We start from the raw sequence: 21,894 nt of genomic DNA on the forward strand, positions 1-21,894 counted from the left end.
TGGGATCCCACATTTCTCGAGGTCAAAAGGCCAAGAGAGAACCAAGACAGTGTTGTAACAAATCCAATACAAACTTTGAAAATGGTCCACATCCAAAAAAAAAAAGTCTTTACAAGAAAAAAGGAAGGAAGTACTGACACATGCTACAACATGGGTAAACCTTGGAAGCATGATGTTAAGAGAAAAATCTTGTCACCAAAGGCAGCGTATTTTACGAATCCATTTGTCAGATGTCCGGAATAGGCCAGTGCAGGTGACTGGTTGCTAGGAGCTGAGGGGAGAGGAGGGGTTGGAGAGGGACCCTTGATGGGTTTCTGTTGAGGGTGATGATATTGTTTGACAATGATTGTGGCCACAGTGGTGTGACTCTGAATATACACAAAACTGCTGAACTGTACACTCTAACTAGGGGGACCACATCGTATGTGAATTATATGTCAATAAGGCTGTTTTTTAAAAACGAACTTAACTTCTGCCAACCCCAGGGTTTCACAGCACAGTCTGGGAAAGGCCGTAACCAGAGCGGGCTTTGTGCTGTGACATGGCCGATGTCCTGTGTCGCCTGTGGCTGTATCCCCATCAGAGCACCATCGGCATTTGAGAGAATGTCACAGGCAGGGATGGAGTGGCCGCTGCTGCCTCACAAAACCGAACAAAACCTAAAAGCCAGCGGCCGCTTTCTCCACGTGGTTTGTACTCTGGTACCACCACTGCTCTTAACCAACTTGAAAGGAGACCAGACACACAGATGAGCCTTGGAAACTTTCTAAGTGGCTCCAGAGCACGAGACAGTGTTGAGCATCCTATCATACTAAATCTCCCACAACAGTACTGGGGCTTCAACACGGTTCAGTCCCTGGGTTGGGAGGATCCCCTGGAGAAGGAAATGGCAACCCACTCCAGTATTCTTGCCTGGACAATCCCATGGACAGAGGAGCCTGGTGAGCTACAGTCCACAGAACTGCAAAGAGTCAGCTGTGACTTAGTGACTCAAGAACTGCAATAATAGCACTATTCTCCATGATTAATAGCTGTCACTGCCAGCCGGCCTGGACTTGGGGCCACAGGACAGCCACACACCTTTGAGTAGCTCCCCTGCCATCTGGTGGTTGCATGTCCACACTGATCACACACCTTCGTCTTCATTTCAGTGAAAGCTGGTGGGATGCGAATTGTGCAGAAACACCCGCATTCTGGAGACACCAAAGAAGAGAAGGACAAGGACGACCAGGAGTGGGAAAGCCCCAGGTAGGAAAGTTCTGGATTCACAAGTCACCCTTATTCGGTTAAACATTAACGTTTGTTCTCTGCTGCTTGCTTCTGATAAACCCTGAGCTCCTGGGGCCCTGTGCTGTGAGCTTTTCCTCTCCTGCTCAGTGAGGAGGGGGTTCTGTCCCCCAGACAGAGGAGAAACAGGACAGCTGGAGCACGCCTTCTTCTCTTGCCCCGAATAAATCTAAGTGGATTCATCCGTCTTTGGGCAGAAGCCCTCCACCACCACATTGAAATCACCCACAGACCTTTGAAAATGCTGTTCTGATTGAGTCTCTGGGCTGTCAGGGCAGAGAACCACTGATTTAAATAGTGTTCACAAGCGTTAGAGCTTTGCCAGTTTCAGCCAAACCTTAAATCATTGAGGCCACACCCTGATGAGTAACTGAGTACCCTTAAATGACGTCTTTGCCCCCAGATCCCTGGGTCCCCAACAGCTCACCTTCCTGCAACACCACCATCTCTGTTTACACCTGCTTTCCTTGCAGGTTCTGATGTCAAGTTTGGTCCAAAGACCTTGTTACAAGCCCATCTCCTTCCACCTGTAACACACAGCCACGCGCCACCAGTCCCCACCTGTCTGAGCGTGTCCCCAGAAAGGGAAGTGAACACTAAGCTTTGCACCATGTAACTCATCTCCAGCCGCGTCTCAGCCAGAGGAAAAGGAAGTGTGGAGAGCAGCCAGCCCATCTTTGTGCATTTCATTCCAAAAGTCCTAAATAGCAGGTGGAATGCTCCCCAGGTTACCCATGGGAGACTGAAGTCCACAGAGGCCAGTGCTTGCCACACTGAGTAGGAATGAACCCCAAGCCCAGGGTCCCGAGCAGGCCAGGCTTCCAAAAGAATAGCTCCTGACAGCAGGTACCCTCCGAGAAGGACGTGCATGGGTTTGGTGACCCCACATATCTGCTTATGTATATGCTGTGCCATTGGGTATTTTCTGGAAAACGTTGAGTGTCACTTAGGGCGGTCCCTGGAGGGGAGGACAAAATCTGGGGAGAAGTTTCTGAGTGATTATTGCCCATTTTAAGTCATGAGATATCAGCACCAGGAAAATCAGCTCAAGTTCTGGTTTTTTAAAAGAAGAAGGTGGTTTAAAGAAAAGTCTCGAATTTTCTTCCACTAACTATTTTCACAGATTTGTGTTTGGAACATAACCACATCACGAATTCTCCTACAGGTCCACGGTCCTGTATCTGAAAACCGTGGGGCCTAATTTATATCAGAATTCAGAAATTCTAATGTCTTGGGAGAGGAAGCAGGTTTTAGCAGAAAAAGACCATATGCATTTCATACAGTACCCATTGTGGGGTCTCGAGCAGCCTGTTGGAATCTGTGTATGATGTTTACACCAGCTGAGATGCATTTTAAAGATTTACAGACTTGGACCAGTTCAGGGTAAGTTTTGCCTGCATAAAAGAGTTAGAACGTTAGGTGTTGAGAACATTCTTGGACTTGGAACCGAGGATAAAAACATGTGACCTGTAGCATTCTTCCACTAGAAACCTGGAACGTCATTTCCCTTCAAATCCACGGGTTCCTTAAGAAGGAAGAGAGAGGATGAAACAGAGAGCTGTATCTGGGGGGGGGGGGGGCGGGAATCCTGGGAAATTAATGAAATATGCTTTTCTGCATGTTTAAGTGGAATAAGGGACAAATAGCTACTTCTGTGTGTAACACAGTGTCAATACAGTGACAGCTGATCATTTCTTATCGTGTTTAGAAATAACGACAGAACAGCCCATTCATTTTCTATTGATTTTTTTTTCTCATGAGATGAAATACAGCATTTATGGAAGATGCACAATGTGAATAAACGTTCCAGAGGGTGAATGATTGCAAGAGAAAGGAGGGGGATACCCAGCACCCTAGGTTTTAGTCTCTTACCCACCATGAAGGCTGGTTTGCTCTGGAACCAGGTACTTTTGAATCAGGCTGACTGCAGGGCGGGGTTTGCACATGAGCCAGGGTATGTTTGTTCCCTGCAGTCACACTGTTGCGCCATGTTCCTGGTCCGGCTGATGGCTCTTGTCCTCTGGACAATAGCTTCTCTCCTCGCTGCTGTGGGTTAAACCCCCCACACACCGTTGACAGAGGCGAGGAAGCCTCTGTAGACGCTGCAGCTCTCGGCATATGTTGCCAATACAACTTCCAAACTCCCCGCACCAGACCTGGTATTCTGTGTAACAGTCCACTTCCACCACCACGCAGCCTCCGTTTTTCTAGGGGGCTGATTGAATAATTATAGTTAATAACGATCACTGATGGTATTACAGAGTGCAGGGAACCTAGCCCAGTTCTAATGGGGGCTCTGCCCATGTTGATTCATTTGATCCTTGCAACTACTCTATTCTCATCCCCCTTTGGGAGTTGGCTTTTCATTATTATCCCCATTCTGGATTACTACTCCCACTTCAATCACTCAGAGAGATTAAGTGACTTTTGCAAAGTCACACAGCAAGTAAGGGGCAGAGCCAGCATCCCAGACTGGAAGCTGGGTTCAGAGCCCCCTACTCTTAGCCCCTGGACTATGTGTACCATTGGGTTTAATGTTCACACCACCTAAAAGCTGCCCATTACACAGATGAAGAAACGAGGCTTAGTGAGCTTATCTGACCCAGTCAGTGGTTCAGATAAGGCCAGGATTCAGCCCTAACTCTGTCTTGACTTGGAATCCCGTGTCCCTCGTGTCATCGTGAAGTCGCTCAGTCGTGTCCAACTCTTTGCGACCCCATGGACTATAGCCTGCCAGGCTCCTCTATCCATAGAGTTCTCCAGGCAAGAATGCTGGAGTGGGTTGCCATTCCCTTCTCCAGGGGATTTTCCCAACCCAGGGATCAAACCCAGGTCTCCTGTATTGCAGGTGGATTCTTTACCATCTGAGCCACCAGGGAAGTCCTAGATCTCTCTATAAAATAAACACTGATTCTGGGGTTGCCCACAACCTTTCCTATATTCCTCAAGCCCACAGTCCCACCCATGCAACCTCACCAAAGTAGATGGCCTAATTACAGCTTGTAACAAGCTTTTGGGACACTGGGCTGGTTTTCCTTTACATATGGAAAGGCCATAGTTATTTCCAGAAATTAGTCAGACATGTAATGTTTTACATTAATTTCTTTTGGAAATGTCATGGCATGTGACTTCAAAATTCACATTACCCTCATCCTAAAGTTTTCTATTTTATCATGTTTTGAGCCAAGCGTTCTCCAGATATGAAAATAAATGCATAATCTCAGATGCCATTTTCCTCCTTGGATCTGCGTTTGCAAATCTCTCTGCTTTCCTTCCTAGATATTTAAAGCTGGCTTTGCATTTACTGATTCATCTCTGGTGGCTTCCTTTCCCAATCAGAAAATCAAATACTGATTGCAGAGAAAATGAACAACTGGAGCATTAAAGAGGTTGTTGTATGACCCAAAAAAACCTCAAAGCCCTCTTACTTGTACTTTTCTTTTGCAAATCTTTATGTTACCCTTTGTCCCCTTAGTCCTATCATTTTTCATATATTAAAAAGATAATTCCTTATACCACCAAATTGTTTTAAAATGCTATTAAAAAAAATAATGTAGCAGAAATTTGAAAATGTTTTCCAGACATTCCCATCAGGCTGAATTCTAGTTACCTGCGGCCCTTTGTATCCAAGACGAGTAAGAGGTTTCATTGTTGTGAGCTCATACTCCTGAGTGGGTGCAAGACTCGATCTCAGAACTGACCCAATCAAGGAAAGCTGTGATTGTTTTCTCAAATCTGTCTGCTGAGCATATTAAGTCAAAATGTCCAGTTTCATTATGTAACAGAGAAACTGCAGACATAGAATGGACTTCAGGGGTCATTAGCACCCACTAACATACAGTGTAGTGGCGAGCATGCGCTGAGGCCCGAGCGTGAATCGAGCTGGGTAGAAAGTATTTTAAAAGGTAGGCGGCAAGAGGAGTAAAGTAGAAGTGGAAAGGTTAGGTGTGGACTGGGGGTGGATTGGAAAGGGCTAGAAGGAGTGAGGTAGGGGAAAGGGGAAGGGTCAGGAAGGAACAGCCCTTCCTGAGCTCCACAGTTTGTACAGGACTGACTTAGGGCTGTGATGCTGTTTCATGTTCACATACCTCCCCCATCAAAATAAGCAAACAATTCCAATCTTCCAGGATGTGGGAAATACCCAAGATGGAATACACACAGTAACAGATGGCCCTAAGTGTAACACAAATGCTTAGTGTTATTGACTGCAAGGAGTACAGTGGAAAAAAATGACCTAACCTAAGTAACTTCAGGAAACATTATTTTGACTGGATACTATAAGGCTAAAGACAAAAAAAAAAAAAAGGCAAAAAAAGAAATGCATAAATGCTACACTCCAATTAGTCAATGTTTCATACAGGACTTTGGGTTAGTGATTCTGAAATTGCTTTATGTGTGCACCAAGACTGAACAAAATAAATATGTTGTGACTGATGAAGAGTCAAGTTTCTCACGGTCAGAAAAAGGGGAAGACTAAGATAACTGTAATATTTAATTAGAATTAGAGGTATTAGTATGAACTCAGGCTTCCCTGGTGGTCCAGATGGTAAAGAATCTGCCTGCAATGCAAGAGACACAGGTTCCATCCCTGGGTCAGGAAGATCCCCTGGAGAAGGTAATGGCTAACCACTCCAGTATTCTCGCTTGGAGAATCCCATGGACAGACCAGTATTCTTGCCTAGAGAATCCCATGGACAGAGGAGCCTGGAGGGCTACAGGCCATAGGGTCACAAATAGTTGGACACGACTGAGAGACTAACACTTTACTTCAGTATGAACTCATAGCTTAACTGGATGAATAGATGGACGGATGGATGGACAGTAGGTATAGATGCGAACATACATATGTAAATAAACATACATGGAGGAGATACATACATCCGAGCTGTGTTCACTGACAGGGCATTAAAGAACTGTCACCACATAGCCATGAGCACCCTCTAGGGCCAGGATCTTGGTTTCCAAACACCATTCCCCAGTCAAGGGTATTTTGGCTGCTGCTGCTGCTAACTCGCTTCAGTCGTATCCGACTCTGTGTGACCCCATAGACGGCAGCCCACCAAGCTACCGCATCCCTGGGATTCTCCAGGCAAGAACACCAGAGTGGGTTACCATTTCCTTCTCCAGTGCATGAAAGTGAAAAGTGAAAGAGAAGTCACTCAGTTGCGTCAGACTCTTTGCGACCCGTGGACTGCAGCCCACCAGGCTTCCCCGTCCATGGGATTTTCCAGGCAAGAGTACCAGAGTGGGGTGCCATCGCCCTCTCTGAGGGTATTTTGGAGAAGTGGTTCATTCCAGAACCAGGGCTGGAAAAGTACCAGATGAGCCTGGCACAGCTTGTAGTGCCATAACACAAGGAAGTGTTCCCAAAAGGATGGGGACATGTCAGAACAACACAGAAACCAACCAGAAGGCGCACCTAATGGCAAAGCTGGAATAATTTGTGATAACTTAAATAATGATAGTATTAGATTATAACCCCTAGAGTAAAATAGATATCCATGAGTCCATACTGATATAAATAATTGAATACATAGATGAGAAGGGGCAGCTCTTCTTTATAGAAGAATTCCAATGAATAAATGTGTAAACTAGAATATTACCAATAGGCAAACACCGCAGTAATTGTTGTCGGCAGGATACACTGAGGGATGCTACAATTAGAGGGCAAAAACTCAAGGAGAAATGGGCTATTTGCACAGTCTGTTTCCCCCAATATACTTATTAATTGCTAAGCAAGGAATTTACATGGAGACCACGATATTACAGTAGAAGACACTCATTTACAGTAGAAGACCTGAAATAAGAAGGCAGAGAGTTGCTCAGTGTTATGTGGCAGCCTGGATGGGAGGGAGGGAAGTTTGAGGGGAGAGTAGACACATGTATATTATGGCTGAATCCCTTCGCTCTTCACCTGAAACTATCACAACTTTGTTTGTTAATTGGTTGTCAGTTCAGTTCATTCACTCAGTCCTGTCCACCTCTTTGTGACCCCATGGACTACAACACACCAGGCTTCCCTGTCCATCACCAACTCCTGGAGTTTACTCAAACTCAAGTCCATCAAGTGTGTGATGCCATCCAACCATCTCATCCTCGGTTGTCCCCTTCTCCTCCTGCCTTCAATCTTTCCCAGCATCAGGGTCTTTTCCAAGGAGTTAGCTCTTCGCATCAAATGGCCAAAGTATTGAAGCTTCAGCATCAGCCCTTCCAATGAATATTCAGGACTGATTTCCTTTAGGATTTGATCTCTTTGCAGTCCAAGGAACTCTCAAGGGTCTTCTCCAACACCACAGTTCAAAAGCATCGATTCTTCAGCTATACCTCAATACAAAATTAAAAGTTTTTTTAAAAAGGTAGGGGGAGCAGAGAGTTATCTCGTTGGACCTCAGATGGAACTTGCATATCCATGATGTTCCTTGTTGTTGCTCTGTGTCTGTGAATGACCGTGAAAGTGCTGTATTTGTTTCACAACAAGCTTTCACCTGTTGTTCTTCACTGTCACTGATAACTCCAGCCTGAAACAGTTGTTACTAGATGTAGGCTGAGTTACCATGGGGCTGCTGTAACAAATGCCACAAACTGGGCGGCTTAAAATAGCTGTATTGTCTCACAGATCTGGAAGCTGGAACTCCAAGATCCAGGTTTCCTCAGGGTTGGTTCCTTTGCTGGCCATCTTTGGCTTATAGATAGATCACTTTTTTTTTGTCTATGCTGTGCAGTACTCAGGCTCTTGGTTCCCCAGAGAATGAACCTCCTGAACTGGGAGCTCAGAGTCTTAACCACGGGACCACCAGGGGAGTCCTAGATACATCACCTTGATCTCTGTCCTCATGTGGCCTTCTCCCTGTGTCGTCTCACCTTCCCTCTGTGTGTGTCTCTCTCCCGTTTTGTAAGGACATCATGCATGCATGCTAAGTTGCTTCAGTTGTTTCCAACTCTTTGCACCCTATGGACGGTAGCCGCCAAGCTCCTCTGTCCATGGGCTTCTCCAGGCAAGAATACTAGAGTGGGTTGCCATTTCCTCCTCCAGAAGATCTTCCCGACCCAGGGACTGAACCCGCATCTCTTCTATCTCCTGCATTGGCAGGGGGTTCTTTACCACTGGCGCCTCCTGCAAAGCCCCACTCATGTTCGATTAGGACCCGCCCTAAAAGCTTCATTTGAACTCATTTACTTCTGTGAGACCCTGTTTCCATAAAAGGTTAAATTCTGAGGTCCTGAGGGTAAGAGCTTCCCATAGTTGGGGGTGGGGAACGAATCAATCTCTAGAAGATGCCAAATGATAATCTGTGGCCATTATTAATGATTCTTTCAGTTAAAGTTAATTCTTAAGTAAAAAATGGAAAATTGAAAACATTGAGGTTAAGAGATAGTACACCCTATACGCCTGAGAATTTTTATCTTTAAGCTATTATCTTCATGTTTGAACTTGAATGAGGCTTGTGAGCCAATTTCAGCATCATCCTTACTTTGCAATAGGATCATCTTTTATATCCAGGCTAGTCGTCAGCTATCTTTTAGAAACATTGTAACCCTTTCCCCATAATGTGTGGAGTTGCCAGTGGACTAGGAGTGCTGAGTGCCAGCCATCCACTCCTATGCTGTTTGGGTGCCCCGGTTAGCAGGCAGGACCCATGACATGGCAGCCAACCCCTGCCCTCAGCCACAGGAAGAGTCTTAATGAGGTGGGGTGTTGAATAACAGGGGATGTCCTTGTGATGGGGCAACGGGTTGTCAACTGCTTGTGGACTGAGATGCCACCTCCAGGGAAGAGCCTTCTTGAAGGTACAGCAAGATCCTCCAGATAGAAGGCACATGAGGCACGTTGTCATGGCAGCAGGAAATAGCGATGGACGGTCCTGTCTGCCTTGATGGGGACACGGGGAGAGTCTCGTTGCTGTTGGGCAGCTCTGTCAGGTTTGCCCAGGAGTCTCAATGGTCAGTGGTTCTGTGTCTGTAGGCCACCTGGGCATGGATGAAGTGGTACAGTTTGTATGCTGACCAGCGAGCTGTGAAAGTCATTGTTTTGCCTGGAGCTGCTTGGGCTGCAGAAGGTTAACAGAGCTCATGCAGATGCCCGGGTCCCCACATGGCAGCCCGGGTCAGTGGGTAGCATGGGAGAACCTGCCAAGGGGTAGGGAGCATCTGTCTGCATCACGGAGTCTGCAGCCCCTCCTCAAGGCAGCCCTCCTGTCCCCATCACTCTGCAAAGGCTCAGGTACACCTGCTGGCATTTCCACCTGGGTTATAGTAGGACCTTCTCACCAGGCAGCCTGCCTCCCCTCAAAGAAGCAGTGAATTCATTTCCTTAGGGCTTCCAGAATAAAGTGCTACAGACCCAGGATTGTCTCACAGTCCTGGGGGTCGAGACATTTGAGATCAAGGTGTTAGCAGGCCCGTGCCCTCTCGGAAAGCAGTAGGGGAGGATCTGTTTCAGTCCCCCTCCTGGTTCCTGGGCTGAGGCAGGAGAACTCTAGTGTTCACACGGCTGTCTCACTGTGTGTGTCGGGGGCCTGTTTCCCTTGTTCATAAGGATGCCAGTCATATTGCATCAGGGCCCACCCTAATGACCTCATCTTAATTAATTCTTGTTTAGTTGCTAAGTCGTGTCCAACTCTATGTGACCCCATGAACTGCAGCACACTGGGCTCCTCTGTCCTCCACCATCACCCAGAGTCTGCTCAAATTCATGTCCATTGAGTCAGTGATACCATCTAACTATCTCATCCTCTGCCACCCCATCTCCTTTTGCCTTCAATCTTTCCCAGCATCAGGGTCTTTTCCAATGAGTCGGTTCTTCGAATCAGGTGGCCAAAGTATTGGAGCTTCAGCTTCAACATCAGTCCTTCCAATGACTATTCGGGACTGATTTCCTTTAGGATTGACTGGTTGGATCTCCTTATAGTCCCAGGGACTCTCAAGAGTCTTCTCCAATACCACAGTTCAAAAACATCAGTCCTTCAGCACTCAGACTTCCTTATGGTCCAACTCGCATCTGTGCATGACTCCTGGAAAATCATAGCTTTGACTAGTTGGACCTTTGTCTGCAAAGTTATGTCTCTGCTTTTTAATATGCTGTCTGGGTTTGTCATAGCTTCTCTTCCAAGGAGCAAGCGTCTTTTAGTTTCATGGCTGCAGTCACCATCTGCAGTGATTTTTGGCGTTCAAGAAAGTAAAATCTGTCACTGCTTCCATTAACTATGCAACAAGTTTATTTTCAAATAAGGCCACATGCTTAGCTACTGGAGGTTAGGACTTTAACATAAGAAGCAGAGGAAGCAGAGGGACACACAATTCAACTGTTAACAAGCTTCAGCACCTCATGGCATGAGGCACCGGTTGGCAGTGCCCAGCTTCCGTGACATCCCACAGCAACAGCAGCACAATAACTTAGCAGCTATGAGGCCCACACGGCAAATGGCTCCTGCTTCTGTGTGAGCATGTACAGTTGCCTAGGCGGAGCACTGCAGCAGTCTGCCCCTCCCATCCCGGTGGGTACCCTCTATCAGGGGAGTGACTGTGCACCCCCCAAATTTATTTTTTTAATTTTTTTAAAAAGTATTTATTTTACTCATTTCCTCGGTTGCACTGGGTACTAGTTGCGGCACGCGGGATCTTTGATTTTCACTGAGGTATGCAAAGTCTTTTAGTTGTAACATGTGGAATCTTTAGTTGTGGCATGTGGGATCTAATTCCCTGGCCAGTGATCGAACCCGGGCCCCCTGCATTAAGAGCTCGGAGTCTTAGCCACTGGGTCACCAGGGAAGTCCCCCCATCAATTTAAAAATTGCTGTTTGCCTGCACCCCCCATATTTGTATATTCATTTTTAAATTATGCTCTGCATATTTTGCTACTGTTATATACATTGTAAAATGTATACAAAATGAATATTAATGTATGAGATCAAGGTGAAATAAGCAATGTTTTAAATGTCCTGCCAACCATTATGACTTTTTATTGTCATTAGCTCATATCTCAAGGTCCAAATACCCTTGAGGTAGTGTTTCTCATTAATGATTCAGGATGTAAATCTAAATTTCTAATGTCCTTCCTGGTGACTTCAGGTTTTGTGGGAAAGGATGGCTTCCTGTCAAGTCTAATTAGATCTTCAGTGTTTGTAATGTGGTTCGTGAAAGACTTGTACCAGGGCAAGAAGCTTGAGCTTGTCTCTTTTTTTATTGTGCGTATCTTGGTGGTAACCTCAGCCTCTGGAAGGTTCTTTCTGCAGTAGTTTTTGAAGCCACATGTTCATTTTGTTATGTGTGTGCTAAGTCGCTCAGTCATGTCCTACTCTTTGTGACCCCATGGACTGTAGCCCGCCAGACTTCTCTGTCCATGGTTTTCTCCAGGCAAGAATACTGGAGTGGGTTGCCGTGCTCTCCTCTAGGGGATCTTCCCGACCCAGGGATCGAACCCTAGTCTCTTACATCTCCTGCATTGGCAGGCGTGTTCTTTACCACTAGCGCCACCTGGGAAACCCCCTCATCTTGTCACAGTTAGTTTAAATTCATTCATTGTATATTTGAGCACAGTTCTAGGTTCTTGAAATGTATCAAAGGTAGAACTAGAGAATTTACTTAGCCCACTAACCAGACAGTGTCATGCGTATGTTGTCAGACAGGAAGCCAAGGAAGGGGCACCGGGCCCTGCGGGTGGTGACCCTGCTGCTCCATCCGGAGCCCCGAGGACCAGGAGGCCGGGTGGGGGACCGTCAGCCGCAGACAGGCAAAATGGTCCCTGTGAGTAAACAGCGCTGATGCTTAGTTCATTGTGTTTGAGGTTTTTTTAGATAGAGGATAGATGTAAATAAAATAATTTGCACGTTTATCCTTTTCCCTGACTGTGCTGTGGCCTTCTAGAGACAAGGACTGCCTTCATCATTGACTTATGGGTGGGGGCTCTGATAGGAGTTCCCTGGTTGTATGCGTGTCCTCAGTCACAAAGTCACATCCGACTCTGCAACCCCATGGACTGTGGCCCAGCAGGCTCCTCTGTCCATGGGATTCTCCAGGCAAGAATAGTGGAGTGTGTTGCCATGCCCTCCTCCAGGGGATCTTCCTACCCAGGCTTCCCATGTCTCCCGCTGAGCAGGAAGATTCTTTACCCCTATGACACCGGGGAAGCCCCTCTCTGGTTGTATGTAGTTCCATGTCTTCCAAAACCCATGGCTACATGTATTTTAGGATGATCGGGAGGAGCACAACGAGGTACATTAAGAAGTTTTGTCCAGAATTGCTCAATGAATACAGAGCCACTGGTGTGGGATGCAGAATACTTTGTGTCCCAGGAGTCGTGGGCAGTGGTGTCATCAGGAATTCAAGAGTCTGAGCTCCCCTTAGATGGGCCCTGAGGCAGGCTGGGGTCTGGTGGGTGGTGAATCAGAACCTCACCATGCAGTGGAGGGAGGAAGCATGTGGGCATCCCTGCGTCAGGGGAGCCTGGCTGGACCCTGCCGGGGTGAGGCTGAGAAGGGACGTGCAACAGGCTCCACTGTCCTCCGGCACCTGGCGCTACTGGTCATGGGCTTGGAGGCAGTATTTAGCCAGTATCTGGTTCCGTAAGGGATGCAGAAACGATGTGTGATTGATGCGCTCTGAGCATCCGCTTCCCTCCCTTCACAGTCCCCCAGCCTCCTGACCGGACCTCCACGCTGCCCTCCGCCTTTCATCAGATGGAAGAAGGGGAGAAAGGAGATGGAGCTATCGGCTTCCGTCTCCAGACACAGCCCTGTGCGTGTGCACCGGAGCCAGCCTCTTGGAATGGATAATCCTTTTGTTTTCATGGTGCTCCTCAGAGGGCTGCAGTGTTTATCAAGAGCGTTTCCTCATTACATAAACACAGGAACTGAATTTAAATCAACTCTCCAGTGGCTGGATTTTACAGAATGCAATATGTAATAATAACGACATAGAATAATGCTACCTAGAAAAATAACTACATAGAAACAAGAGCCCTTTATTGAGTTTATTACATTACAATGACTATGCCTGAAATTTTTAAGCCCTCTATTTAAATAAACTCTATTTTTAAAAAAAAAAGAATGAATGAGGAAAACAAAAATAAACTCTGTTGACTTCAACTGGGTCAGAATGCATAGCACTCAGAAAATGCTTAGTGAATCAGTAATAATGAGCTTAGCATTTGATTCTTTAAAGGTAAATAGTTAATTAACTTAGTAACTTGGTTACCTCTTATTTTCCAGCGGGTGAAAGAGGTGAGCCAGGTAAGGTCGGTGTTAAGGAAGAAAATTCTTCCTCCTTCTGGGATATTCCATTGAGCACTCAGCTCTCTCTAGGGAGAGGTTGACTTTGATTTCTGGTTGTGTACATCTTGTAGGGGAAGATATACTCATTAATGTGCGCCAGAGTCATGAGGATGGCATTATACTCAAGAAATTCTCATAGAATCGTTGGATTAGAGCTGGACACACCTGAGAGGTCACCTAATCCAGATTCTCCAGGAGGAGCTCCTGACAGATAAGATGCCAGATTTTATTAAGGACCTAGAAAGGTCAGATACCAGAAGCAAAACATCTATTGGGAAGAGATCCACAGAGATTTTTATGTTAAGAAGAAGCCCTTGCCCACGTATGGGTATATACGCAAAAGTATTGAAAACAGCGTCTCCAAGAGTTATCTGCACACCCGTGGCAGCATTATTAACAATAACCAAGAGGTGGAGGCAGCATAAGTGTCCATCAGGGATGACTAGGTAGCCAGCATGTGGTGTAGACATACAGCGGAATACGAGGCAGCCTTAGGAAAGCAGGAAATCCCGTCACAATGCCACAGCATGGATCAACCTGTGTCAAGTGAAATAGGCTGCCCAGGTGCTCGGTGGTAGAGAATCTGCCTGCAAAACAGGAGACGTGGGTTCGATCCCTGAGTCAGGAAGATCCCCTGGAGAAGGAAAAGGCAACCCACTCCAGTATTCTTGCCTGGGAAATCCCACAGACAGAGGAGCCTGGCAGGCTACAGTCCATGCGGTCGAAAAGAGTCAGACATGACTGAGCAACTGAACAATAAAAACAAGTGGAATAAGCCACTCACAAAAGGACAGATATTACACAGTTCTACTTACGAGCTGGTTGGTGTGCTGGTAGGGGTGGTTGGCTTCTTTCCTGGCACTTCAGGTGAGCACAGCCCCACAGGGGAGCATCCCAGAACGTTCGAGAAGAGTATGTCCTTGGCACCCCCAAGAATTTGTCCAAAAGTTGGACCGCCACCACGAACTTTTTATTCTGGCTAACTCTGAACTTGTGTAAGTCAGGACTAAAGATGAAAAGTGGGGGAGCAAAGATTCCAAATGGCATCTGTTGCTCCTTTTGTAGCTGATTCCCTCAGTGTGATGGTGGTGAAATTTAGAGCGTCTTCAGCCAGGCTGACTAAATTTAGAGAAGTAATTGCTGTTTACCCTTCTGGGGACATCGTGGGAGGCCTGAGAATGAAAGGATGGAAAGCCAAGATGACAGAGTAGAGACAGCCAAGTTCTGGTTTGGGTGCCCGTTTTCAAAGATGACAGTGGAGTATAATCTTTAAGTTTGATTATAGGGGGGCTAACTGGTTTCCTTGTCTTTAACAACATTCCTTCCTACAGAATAGCTGGACCTTTGCTGCTGAAGTTCACTTTATGACACAGAGATTCAGTAGAAAGCGGACCAGATGCAGTCATTTTTTGACAGTTTTGAAATCTACACTTTTTGCGGAGAAAGTACCGTTGATACTCTGCACTATTGGATAAGTTCTGGGAGTTGAGAGAAAAGCTAAGATGGTTAACATGTGAGTGTAGTTACTGAACCTGCTGTTCAGTTAACAATGAAGAGTTGATACTCTGAGCCTGGGAACATATATGAAATTTTGACAGGTAGGGAGAGACTGCAGCTGCCAGGGAACAGCATTAAGGGGCTTTTGCGGACAGGTTGGGTGAGCGATGCTCCTGCTGGAGTGTGAGCTGGGCGGGGTCTCCCTGCCGCCTCCTCCTCCCCATGCCCTCCTCTCCTCACTCACACCATGCCTGAGGTCTCCACGTACAGGTGTTTCTCTCCCAGCGGCTGCAGCGGGTCGTGACCAAAAACACCTACCGTCAGGCAGGATATGCTCCTCCTGGCCCTCGGTTCATTTGAACCTGGGACTTTGATGATATACCATTCACTTGGACTTACTGGCAGGTCACCTGTCTGAAGAACATTCACAGAACAGTGAATATAGATCGGTAGCACTACTTTAACTTCTTGCACCCAGAATCTACCACTCTGTACATCTATTTATATTTCTTTTCCCTGAAGCTCTGAAAAATAAGGCCAAAGGAAAGGAGTGCTGGTCCATCAAAGGTACCCAGTGTTGTCTTTCTTGCCTGCCCCTTGGGCTGTCTAAACCTTTTCCCCAGCATTTTAAGTAACTCCATACTTGCATTTTTTTCTTTTTTAATAGCTGCTGCTGCTGCTGCTGCTAAGTCACTTAGCAGCAAGTGGAGAAGGAAATGGCAACCCACTCCGTGTTCTTGCCTGGAGAATCCCAGGGATGGCGGAGCCTGGTGGGCTGCCGTCTATGGGGTTGCACAGAGTCGGACACTACTGAAGTGACTTAGCAGCAGCTGCTAAGTGATGCAACCCAGTGATGATTAAAAACCAAACATGGACTGCAAAAATGAATGGGGAGAATACTGAAAGTAAAACTCTCAGAGTCCCAAGGAATTAAAAAGAACATGAATAAACAGTTCATAAAACAATAGAAATTTGTCAACAAATATTACTAGTAAACAAATAAAATTAAAAGTAAACAAATAAAAAAATAAGAGTTCACTTTCTGGTGTCTAAAAAAGTGAACTAAAAATATCCTAATGTTATATGTAATTGTCTATTAAATCTCTATTATATAGAGATTGGATATCTCAATCCTAAAAAATGTTTTAAATTGCCTACAGATTTGAACACATCATTTTCTTCCACCAAACCCTGATCCCCTCCAGATTTTCCACTCCTATTATCTTTTCCCAGCTTTAATGAGATATTACTGACATATACATAAATTCAAGGTGTGCAGCATGATTTGATAGGTATATACATTGTGAAGTGACCACCACAATAAGGTTAGTTAACACCTCCACCCCCTCAAGATAATTAACATTTTTAGTGATGATAAGATTTAAGATCTACTCTCTTAATACAGTATTAAGTTATATAATAGTGTATGTGTGTGTATATGTGCTGTTCTCAGTCATGTCCAACTCTTTTGTGACCCCATGGACTATAACCCGCCAGGCTCCTCTGTCCATGGGATTCTCCAGGCAAGAATACTGGAGTGGGTTGCTATGCCCTCCTCCAGGGGATCTTCCCAACCCAGGGATCAAATGCAAGTCCCCTGCATGGCAGGCAGATTCTTTACTGCTTAGCCATCAGGAAGCTATAAAAATACATACATACATATATATATATATATATATACACACACACACATATATATGCATACATACATATATATATGACTATATACATATATTGGAGAAGGCAATGGCACCCCACTCCAGTACTTCTGCCTGGAAAATCCCATGGACGGAGGAGCCTGATAGGCTGCAGTCCATAGGGTCGCTCAGAGTCGGACAGGACTGAGTGGCTTCACTTTCACTTTTCACTTTCATGCATTGGAGAAAGAAATGGCAACCCACTCCAGTGTTCTTGCCTGGAGAATCCCGGGGATGGTGGAGCCTGGTGGGCTGCCGTCTATGGGGTCACACAGAGTCGGACACGACTGAAGCGACTTAGCAGCAGCATGTATGTATATGACATCTGTAACTGACAGCTCCCCGTTTCCCCCACGCTGGCTGGCTGGCAGGTAAAGTAAAACCCAGATCCTTTACAGGTTGCAGTTTAACAGGTGGGGTGGAGGTAGGAGGTGTGGACAGCGTGGGACTTGCCCAGTGGTGCTCAGCCAAGCAGCAGTGCTCCTCAGGAGCGGACAGAGCCTCTCAGGTTTCAGAGAATTTATGAATCACCTCGGAATGCCATGGGCTGGCGGGGGCAGGGGGTGTGGTGCGTGGGCCTGAGGTTCCGGGAGGGTGGCATTGGTGCTGCCTCCTCCCACCACACTTAGAGTAGTCAGACCCCATCCCTGTCTGTCTGATGAAGTCTATGTGCCTGTCAGAAGTGTATCAACACTACGCCAAAGGTTGCATATCCAGTCGTGTCTGACTGTTTGTGACCCCATGGACTGTAGCCCGCTAGGCTCCTCTGTCCATGGGATTTCCCGGGCAAGAATACTGGAGTGCGTTGCCATTTCCCCCTCCAGGGGATCCTCCCCACCCAGGGATCCAATCCACAACTCCTGCATTGGCAGGAGGGCTCTTTACTGAGGGTTCTCACCTGAGAAGCCCATGTTTTATAAAAGGTAGAGAATGTTATATGAACAATTTACCTTTTGGCTGTTCATAAGTAGTTATAACTTCCTAATTGGTCACCGTATTTATAAGTCCTGCAAAGAGAAGGAGCAGACACTCAGAACTGTCCAGAGAGCAGGACTGAACCCTGTTTCTATGGGACTTGAATCTATTGAGAAAGCATCTATCACTCAGCTGGGTGCGTTTATGACTATGTCTCATCTTAATCAGGCCTCAGGGAATAAGTTTAGAAGATGGTCCCTGCTATCAAACAACCAATTCAACATCATTCAGAAAGTCTGATAGTCAAATAATGATAAATACCGGCCGCTCTTAAACTAGTGCTTTATATACTTAGTCTTATTTTGTCCTCCCAACCTACAGGAAAGGTGGACGTTTATTTTATGAATGAGGAAATTTGCTCAGAAAGGCTAATGATGTGCCCAAGGTCATTCTGATAGAAACTGACGGAAGTAGGATTTGAACCCAAACCTATGATTCCAAAGACTCACGCTGCTATATTTAAAGTGGACCATCAAGGACCAGCTGTACAGCGCAGGGAACTCCGCTCACTATTATATAACAACCTAAATGGGAAAAGAACAAGAAGAGATACGTGTATATGTATGACTGAAGCATTTTGCTGTACACCTGAAATTAACACAACATTGTAAGTCAACTATACACACATATAAAATAAAAAGTTTTTTTAAATATCCTTTACTATTACATTAAAAAAAAATCAAAACCCACAACAAAGACTTGCTATTTTTCTGCCCGGCCCTTGTCTTCTGGCAACTGGCCCTCTTTTCACAAGGAGTTGGAGAGCAATTATTGAAAAGAGAGCCTGGGACTTCCCAGGCAGTCCAGTGGTTAAGACCCTGTGTTTTCATCACGGGGGGCATGGGTTCAACCCCTGGTTGGACGAGACTGGGTCCAGCACTATCTGAGAAGCCATAGATTCAAGGTTTCCAAAGTCAGCTGCAAAGAGAGGAAACCAGACCGAAGTACAAATGAGAGGAAGTTGGCGTCAAGGTAAAACCAGTGACTCACAGTTCCTAAATTCGTTATGACTTTAGGTGGAAAAAAGAAATAATGGCCTAAATGGGAAGGGTGGTGCCACAGGGACCCAGAACAAATACTGTTACAGAATGGGAGAGGCTGTTTTCATTTTGCCAGAGCTTCTGAATGTGATTATAGGTAGAAACAGATGCAAACCGCTGCCACCCTCTGCACAGCTGAGCCTGTGGGGTGGATTTCTACGAGAAATCTTTTTTTGCATTTGTGGAGTCAGAGGGGAGCCTGAAGTGGAGTGAGGCTTAGGCCAGCAAGTGTCAGTTGACACCCACCTCTCCTCCTGGGAAGGGGAAGGAATCCCACCCTGAGTATCTCTGGACACTCAGAGCCTGTGGCTTTGTGTCCAGATGGCTGTCATCCTGAATGAGAAGCGCTGAACACCCAGGTGTGGGGCCGAGCACGAGGGCTTCTTAGGGAGACCCAGAACCAGAGCAGAGAAATAGTCCCCTGGAAACCGGCTCAGGCCTTTCATCTGTTGGTTTATCTGTTGGTCTTCTCGGTTTCCTTTTTAAATCTCGACCACCCTTAAGACTGTGCAGTCAAGTCACTTGGGTACCCGTCATCCTCAAGGATCAGGTTTCCACGTTTTCCTGAAATGTGCCTACAGCATGTTGGCTGGGGAGGTGGAAATGGGGGCAGGTGGGGGACATTGGCGGCTCCCTGTGTCCTGGCCTGTGGCCCCTGGGTGGTCCCAGGTAGAATGCTGGCCTTTGGGGCCTATCTCCTCATCTGTAGCACAAGGTTTGTAGACCAATCTGTTTCTCTTTCTGGACTTTTGTAGTGAAACGGGAGGAGGCAGTGAATCTCTGCAAGCTTTGAGGAGAGAGAACTAACAACACAGCATGAATTAACATCAGTCTCTGGTTGTTATGGAGATACTTCCACGTTCTAGAATTCCAATACACGTGGGAGGAGATGAGAAAACAGAATTCTGTCCTCCAGAAACTTGGGGAGATGGCTTAGTCCTCACTGAGGTCCTCTGCATTCCCCTGTGGGTAGAGTAGTTCCTGGGTGCTCCTGTGTGCTCAGTCGCTTAGTTGTGCCTGACTGTATGTGACCCCATGGACTGTAGCCCATCAGGCTCCTCTGTCCTTGAAATTCTCCAAGTAAGAATGCTGGAGTGGGTTGCCATTTCCTCCTCCAAGGAATCTTCCCAACCCAGTTCTTGGGTAGGTATTTATAAACCATTTCAGGCTTAAACAGGATGAGAGGTGCTGTGCTCTTAAATCTTTTTAAGTTTTTACTAAAAATTATTGTAAGACAGTTTTAGGGTAGCACAGGAAATGGGCTGCCTGTGCTCAACAGCTCATTAAACAAATCTCTCAGGTTTACTTTTGTGCTATATGTGTCTTTCTGCCCCTGAACGATGCCGCATCTGTATTTCGGCATTTCTTCAATAATCTTCCAAATGGATGGCTGGCAGATGCGCTCGGATGGCAGCCAGGCCCCTTCAGATGCAGGTCAAGATGGATAAGCATCCTTTTCACACATCCTTAGGAGCCCCAGCAACACTGCACTGTGATGACTCCGCAATATAATGAGGAGGAAGATGTTATTGTTCAGTTGCTCAGTAGTGTCTGACTCTTTTCAATCCCATGGACTGCAGCACACCAGGCTTCCTTGTCCTCCACTATCTCCCAGAGTTCACTCAAACTCATGTCCATTGAGTCAGTGATGCCATCCAGCCATCTCATCCTCTGTCACTCCCTTCTCCTCCTGCCTTCAATCTTTCCCAGCATCAGGGTCTTTTCCAGTGAGTTGGCTCTTCACATCAGGTGGCCCAAGTTTGGAGCCTCAGCTTCAGCATCAGTCCTTCCAGTGAATATTCAGGATGGAGTTGCTTTAGGACTGACTGGTAGAAGATGGTGACATATAGTAAAATGTAGAGCCAACTCAGACCAAGACTTCTAATGAGACAGGCGCTTGCTTTCACACATTCCTTCTTTTACTTCGGACCCAGAGTCTGCAATACAGTCTCTCCTTGAAAAGCACTGTATGTTAGTGACTGTAGCATGCTGTCTGTTCCTTTACTAAAAATACTCAGAACTGTTGTTTTCTTTCTTGCCTGGTTATTTTTTTTTATTGCCTGAGTATTCTTAACAGTTGTTTCTATAAGCACCTCTATTTCTCATCTGTTATTTCTCCCCAAATGTCCCAAGGACGTGGGCTTACCAATAAACATTATGCTGCTCCAGAGGAGCTTAGTATTGTTTCTAGGGTTCATAGCCACATAATTGTTCTCACGGGGTATCAAGGTGAAGTAGGATCCAGCTGGAAGACCTGAGTTGGGCCAGTTGTACCACTACCTAGTTGAGGGATCTTGTACAACTCAAATGATGTTTATAGGATAGGAGACACATAGGCTTCCCAGATGGTGCTAGTGATAAAGAATCCACCTGTCGATGCAGGAGACACGAGAGATGCGGGTTAGATCCCTGAGTCTAGAAGATTGCCTTGAGGAGGAAATGACAACCCACTCCAGTATTCTTTCCTGGAGAATCCCGTAGACAGATGAGCCTGGTGGGCTACACTCCACGGGGTCACAAAGAGTCAGACACAACTGAGTGACTGAGCACAGGAGATGTGTATATAAGGGATTAAATTAATTGCCTTTTTTTTTACATTCTTATTTGTTATCTAATAAACTATTAATGTATCTTCTCTTTCCTATCAGCTTAAGAGTTTATTGTCATAAATACTGTTTCAGATGAGAGAAATGGTTCGCTGGTTTTCTTTTGTAAACTGCTTGCTCTTTAGGCTTCTCTGGTGGCTCAAAGAATCTTCCTGCAATGCGGGAGACCTGGGTTCAATCCCTGAGTTGGGAAGATCCACTGGAGAAGGGCATGGCAACTCACTCCAGTATTCTTGCCTGGAGAATCCCCATGGACAGAGGAGCCTGGTGGGCTACAATCCATGGGACTGCAAAGAGTCGGACACGACTGAGCAACGAAGCATGTGATAGCAGGAAGGAAGTGAGGCGGCAGAGGAGTGAGGCATGTCTGACTATATTTCTTTGGCTTGGCCATTTCATCAAGGGGCATGATTCTGAAGGACGGCTGACCTTCTGACGGCCAGGACTCTGCGGCTGCAGCAGCCAGGGGCTAGAAGACGTGTAAAGAGCATTTCTCAGTACACTGAACACCGAATGTCTCGCT

General features: G+C 46.2%; 1 protein-coding gene across 1 annotated transcript in view; it reads left to right on the top strand.

Moving 5' to 3' along the window:
- The window catches only part of DAP (death associated protein), a 66,845-nt gene that overhangs the window by 14,264 nt on the left and 30,687 nt on the right, over positions 1 to 21,894 (top strand). The window contains exon 2 of the mRNA XM_070357716.1: positions 1,152 to 1,248. Within this exon, the coding sequence (XP_070213817.1) occupies positions 1,152 to 1,248 (97 nt within the window). The remainder of the gene's footprint in view (positions 1 to 1,151; positions 1,249 to 21,894) is intronic.

This window comes from Bos mutus, chromosome 20, assembly GCF_027580195.1.
Source record: "Bos mutus isolate GX-2022 chromosome 20, NWIPB_WYAK_1.1, whole genome shotgun sequence".
NCBI classification, from domain to species: Eukaryota; Metazoa; Chordata; class Mammalia; order Artiodactyla; family Bovidae; genus Bos; species Bos mutus.